The following is a 7,799-nucleotide window of genomic DNA, read 5'->3' as shown; positions in this document are numbered from 1 at the left end:
ATACACCATACTCCTACCAGCGGACACTATCACACACCCAATAAAGGATACTATCTATAACACACACACCCAATACAGGATACATATATATCTATCAAACACACCCAATACAGGATACATATCTATCTATCTATCAAACACACCCAATACAGGATACATATCTATCTATCAAACACACCCAATACAGGATACATATCTATCTATCACACACCCAATACAGGATGCATATCTATCTATCACACACCCAATACAGGATGCATATCTATCACACACACCCAATACAGGATACATATCTATCACACACACCCAATACAGGATACATATCTATCTATCACACACCCAATACAGGATACATATCTATCACACACACCCAATACAGGATACATATCTATCACACAAACCCAATACAGGATACATATCCATCACACTCACTCAATACAGGATACATATCTATCACACTCACCCAATACAGGATACATATCTATCACACACACCCAATACAGGATACATATCTATCACACACACCCAATACAGGATACATATATATCTATCAAACACACCCAATACAGGATACATATCTATCTATCTATCAAACACACCCAATACAGGATACATATCTATCTATCAAACACACCCAATACAGGATACATATCTATCTATCACACACCCAATACAGGATGCATATCTATCTATCACACACCCAATACAGGATGCATATCTATCACACACACCCAATACAGGATACATATCTATCACACACACCCAATACAGGATACATATCTATCTATCACACACCCAATACAGGATACATATCTATCACACACACTCAATACAGGATACACATCTATCACACACCCAATACAGGATGCATATCTATCACACACACCCAATACAGGATACATATCTATCTATCACACACCCAATACAGGATACATATCTATCACACACACTCAATACAGGATACATATCTATCACACACCCAATACAGGATGCATATCTATCACACACACCCAATACAGGATGCATATCTATCACACACACCCAATACAGGATACATATCTATCACACACACTCAATACAGGATACACATCTATCACACACACTCAATATAGGATACATATCTATCACACACACCCAATACAGGATACATATCTATCACACACACTCAATACAGGATACATATCCATCTATCACACACCCAATACAGGATACATATCTATCACACACACCCAATACAGGATACATATCTATCTATCACACACACCCAATAAAGGATACATATCTATCACACACCAATTACAGGATACATATCTATCACACACCCAATACAGGACACATATCTATCTATCACACACACCCAATACAGGATACATATCTATCACACATACAGGATACATATCTATCTATCACACACACCCAATACAGGATACATATCTATCACACACACCCAATACATGATACATATCTATCACACACACCCAATACAGGATACATATCTATCACAAACCCAATACAGGATACATATCTATCACACACACCCAATACAGGATACATATCTATCTATCACACACACCCAATACAGGATACATATCTATCACACACACACAATACAGGATACATATCTTTCACACTCACCCAATACAGGATACATATCTATCACACTCACCCAATACAGGATACATATCTATCACACACACTCAATACAGGATACATATCTATCACACACACCTAATACAGGATACATATCTATCTATCACACACCCAATACAGGATACATATCTATCTATCACACACACCCAATACAGGATACATATCTATCACACTCACCCAATACAGGATACATATCTATCACACACACCCAATACAGGATACATATCTATCACACACACCCAATACAGGATACATATCTATCACACACACCCAATACAGGATACATATCTATCACACACACCCAATACAGGATACATATCTATCACACACACCCAATACAGGATACATATCTATCTATCACACACCCAATACAGGATACATATCTATCACACACACCCAATACAGGATACATATCTATCACACACCCAATACAGGATACATATCTATCTATCACACACCCAATACAGGATACATATCTATCTATCACACACCCCAATACAGGATGCATATCTATCACACACACCCAATACAGGATACATATCTATCACACACACCCAATACAGGATACATATCTATCTATCACACACCCAATACAGGATACATATCTATCACACACACTCAATACAGGATACACATCTATCACACACACTCAATACAGGATACATATCTATCACACACACACCCAATACAGGATACATATCTATCACACACACCCAATACAGGATACATATCTATCACACACACCCAATACAGGATACATATCTATCTATCACACACCCCAATACAGGATACATATCTATCTATCACACACCCAATACAGGATACATATCGATCTATCACACACACCCAATACAGGATACATATCTATCTATTTCTCACACAAACCCAATACAGGATACATATCTATCACACTCACTCAATACAGCATACATATCTATCACACACACCCAATACAGGATACATATCTATCACACACACCCAATACAGGATACATATCTATCTATCACACACACCCAATACAGGATACATATCTATCTATCACACACACCCAATACAGGATACATATCTATCTATCACACACACCCAATACAGGATACATATCTATCTATCACACTCACTCACTCACCCAATACAGGATACATTTCTATCACACACACCCTATACAGGATACATTTCTATCACACTCACACTCACTCACCCAATACAGGATATCTATCTATCTATCTATCTATCTATCAATACAGGATACATATCTATCTATCACACACACCCAATACAGGATACATATCTATCTATCACACACACCCAATACAGGATACATATCTATCTATCACACTCACTCACTCACCCAATACAGGATACATATCTATCACACACACCCAATACAGGATACATATCTATCTATCACACACCCAATACAGGATACATATCTATCTATCACACACCCAATACAGGATACATATCGATCTATCACACACACCCAATACAGGATACATATCTATCTATCACACACACCCAATACAGGATACATATCTATCTATTTCTCACACAAACCCAATACAGGATACATATCTATCACACTCACTCAATACAGCATACATATCTATCACACACACCCAATACAGGATACATATCTATCACACACACCCAATACAGGATACATATCTATCTATCACACACACCCAATACAGGATACATATCTATCTATCACACACACCCAATACAGGATACATATCTATCACACACACCCAATACAGGATACATATCTATCACACTCACCCAATACAGGATACATATCTATCTATCACACACACCCAATACAGGATACATATCTATCTATCACACACACCCAATACAGGATACATATCTATCTATCACACTCACTCACTCACCCAATACAGGATACATATCTATCACACACACCCTATACAGGATACATTTCTATCACACTCACACTCACTCACACACCCAATACAGGATACATATCTATCTATCACACACACCCAATACAGGATACATATCTATCTATCACACACACCCAATACAGGATACATATCTATCTATCACACTCACTCACTCACCCAATACAGGATACATTTCTATCACACACACCCTATACAGGATACATTTCTATCACACTCACACTCACTCACACACCCAATACAGGATACATATCTATCTATCACACACACCCAATACAGGATACATATCTATCTATTTCTCACACAAACCCAATACAGGATACATATCTATCACACTCACCCAATACAGGATACATATCTATCACACACACCCAATACAGGATACATATCTATCACACACACCCAATACAGGATACATATATATCTATCACACTCACCCAATACAGGATACATATCTATCTATCACACTCACCCAATACAGGATACATATCTATCTATCACACACACCCAATACAGGATACATATCTATCACACACACCCAATACAGGATACATATCTATCACACACACCCAATACAGGATACATATCTATCTATCACACACACCCAATACAGGATACATATCTATCTATCACACACACCCAATACAGGATACATATCTATCTATCACACACACCCAATACAGGATACATATCTATCTATCACACTCACTCACTCACCCAATACAGGATACATTTCTATCACACACACCCTATACAGGATACATTTCTATCACACTCACACTCACTCACCCAATACAGGATATCTATCTATCTATCTATCTATCTATCTATCTATCATCTATCTATCTATCTATCTATCTATCTATCTATCTATCTATCTATCTATCTATCTATCTATCTATCTATCTATCTATCTATCTATCTATCTATCTATCTATCTATCTATCTATCTATCTATCTATCTATCTCTCACACTGACACTCACACTCACAATCACACAGACAGTGTGAGAGGGTGGTGAGGAGAGAGAAGGAGTGAAATGGAGAGGTGTGTGTGTTGTCCATCCATCATAGTGAGTGTGACGTGATGGCGGTCTGGTCTCTCAGCTGTCTGTGTCTGTGTCATTACATTCATAATGCCTGTTCCCTCCCACAACATAGAGCATCCATCACACACAGACACACACAAGAAAAGACACATCCATCACTCTTCTCCACTCACCACCTGTGTCAGTCCACCTACCTCTCATATCCTCCTCAGTGTGAATCAGAACCTCAAACTGTGTTACACACACACACACACACACACACACACACACACACACACACACACACACACACACACACACACACACACACACAAGAGAGAGAAGGCTATCCATCAAACAGGCAATAAGTGGACCCTCGGGCTACAGGAGAGGGAGGAAGGACAGAGAGGAGGGAGAGAGAGATTAAGAGAAAGAAGGGATGTAATTGGGGTGAAGTTTAGCAACCAGTTGCCTAGAATGTGAATGACTATTAGGGATGGGCTTTTGAAATTTTTTCGACTGTTTCGAGTACTCTTATTATAATTTTTGAGTATGCGAGTACTCAAATTAAATGAAAATTACTTTTACAACACAAGTCCCGCACTGGAAAAGAATATGTGCATTTATCTATATGCTAACAGCACGCAACAATGCCTAATTTATCATAACCATTACAGATAACAAGTTAGAATTGCTAAATTGCCCCATATACAGTTGAAGTCGGAAGTTTACATACACTTAGGTTGGTGTCATTAAAACTCGTTTTTCAACCACTACACTAATTTCTTGTTAACGAACTATAGTTTTGGCAAATCGGGTTAGGACATCTACTTTGTGCATGACACAAGTCATTCTTTTTTTAAATGCTAGATTAACTTCAAGCAAAACATTCGATTAGGAAATGTAGCTGGCTACATTCTTTCTATTATAAACATTAGAAATATGATGGCCATGCATTGTTTTAGCAAAAAAATACCTTGCTTTTTAATTGTAAGCCCATTTACTTGTGTGGCTGCTAGCTTAATAGAGTTGCACTTCTGTTGTCATCTGATGAAAATGAAGCTTTTTCTGAAGAATGTGTTGCACGAATGTATTTTCTGTAAAGGAAAACTATAGTTGCACGCCCTTGATCACTCAATTGAAGCAAACAACTACACTGAACTTCTAATCAAAACGCAGGTGAAATGGTTTAAAACCGATTTTTGATGTTCTGCGATTTGAAAATACAGATTTAGGTACTCTAAAGGTGTCAGCATGCTTCAGTTTGGCTGGCACCCAGTTGAACTCGGCTAGCTGAACTGAACGAGTGGTCGCATACTCCCTTAAAGTACCTTCGCTTGAAAAATTTGAAAAAAGCGGCAATAGTACTGTTTGTCCATTTTGAGATGCTGTAGCCGGCATACACTTCCTCAAAATAGTCAGAATTAATCCAATTAATCCCTCACCGAAGTCCAAAACAAACAAAAACGTCCCTGTAATATATACACAAACTCAAAACAGCTTGATATCCATGCCTAGCGCTTTGTTGCCACGGAGTATTTAAAAAAATATGGATCTCTGGTTAAAGATTGATTTTTGACATTAATTAGAGTACTCAAGTACTCGAACACACATGCACTTCCCTAATAATTATAATTATAATTATAATGACATAGTGACTGATATGTTGTTTTCTGGTTAGCCTCTTCCCTGGTGGTGTTTAGATATCTTCTCTAATAGCTTTATTTATACACACACACACACACACACACACACACACACACACACACACACACACACACACACACACACACACACACACAGTCTTGTATAACTAACCTTGTGGGGACACACAATTCAGTCCCATTCAAAATCCTATTTTACATAACCCTAACCTTAACCATAATTCTAACCTTAACCCTAACCCCCTAGAAATAGCATTTGACCTTGTATAGACCAAGTATAGTTAAACACGTCCACGCTGGCATTCCTTTGTGTCTCCTGGGGTAAAGTGAAGAATGGTTGAATTAGTTAGTCAGGTCTAAATGCTAGCCCTTTGACACGGTCAGTTATTGCTTTGGGGGGGGGTGTAATATTTGCCCCTGTCTCCAGTGGGAGAGAGATGGAAGAGGGATGGAGAGTGGGCATGTGCCTGCATGTTAATGAATCTCCTCTCTGCGGAAACAGTCTGCAGCTTTATCTCTCTATAGAGGCATTGTCATCTGGAACTGTTTTGTCAAGATATGTTTGCGTTAGCCAACTCCTATGTTCGTTCGTTGTAATGCCAATGTCATGTTTGGCATGACAAGGAGTTGGCATTACATTTGTGTGAAAGAAAGATGGATGGAGAAGAGAGAGATGTGTGCGGGTGTGTGTGTCTAATCCTTGTATAAGAGTGTGTACATATTGGTGTATCTGTGAATCATTGACACAGTTCAGTGCTCTGCTTAGCTTAGTTCTCTTACACTTCATCCCTCTGTCTCGCATGCTCATGCATAAAGGACACACACCCCTCTCTCCTCTTGAATGTGCTTTGTTAAATATGACAGCTCAGACTGGGTTCAACTGCCACCTCTGGTCTCTTTGCCTTCGCACCCCTACGGGTGGGCAGCTCCCGCTCAGTCCAGTCCAAGCTCTTCTCTGTCCTCGTACCCCAATGGTAGGGCCAGCTTCCCCCTGAAGCTAGGACAGCAGAGTCCCTGCCCATCTTCCAAAAACATCTGAAACCCGAGTATCTTAAATAATCCCACAGCACCCTCCCCCCACTTCACACCACTTCCTCTTCCTTTCCCCCCCTTACTAGCTCTGATTCTGCTGATAGCTACGTTATTGAGGAAAATGTACTTACTCTGACTGAGGTACGTGGTTGTCCCACCTACTAGCTATCTTAAGATGAATGTACTAACTGGAAGTCACTCTGGATAAGACTAAAACATGTCATGTTTCTACATTACACTTTTCACATTATTGTTGGTGGCATTGTGAATAGTAATCTTAATCCAACATCAACCTGTTTTGTGTGCGTGCGCGCGCGTGTGTGTGTGTGTGTGTAGCCACCATCGTGCTGAATGAGTTGAACTGGACGGAGGCACTGGAGGGTGTGTTTAAGAAGAACAGAGAGGATGACCCTACTCTGCTCTGGCAGGTGTTTGGTAGTGCTACTGGACTGGCCCGATACTACCCAGGTAACATACACACACATACACACACACACACATACA

At 39.3% G+C, this 7,799-nt stretch overlaps 1 protein-coding gene across 1 annotated transcript in view; it reads left to right on the top strand.

Moving 5' to 3' along the window:
* LOC115197760 (voltage-dependent calcium channel subunit alpha-2/delta-1) overlaps window positions 1-7,799 on the top strand; it is an 81,354-nt gene that overhangs the window by 24,006 nt on the left and 49,549 nt on the right. Inside the window, exon 5 of the mRNA XM_029759563.1 lies at window positions 7,632-7,763. Coding sequence (XP_029615423.1) covers window positions 7,632-7,763 — 132 coding nt within the window. The remainder of the gene's footprint in view (window positions 1-7,631; window positions 7,764-7,799) is intronic.

Source organism: Salmo trutta, chromosome 7 (genome assembly GCF_901001165.1).
Source record: "Salmo trutta chromosome 7, fSalTru1.1, whole genome shotgun sequence".
Taxonomy (NCBI): domain Eukaryota; kingdom Metazoa; phylum Chordata; class Actinopteri; order Salmoniformes; family Salmonidae; genus Salmo; species Salmo trutta.
This window is presented reverse-complemented; position numbering and strand designations above follow the sequence as displayed.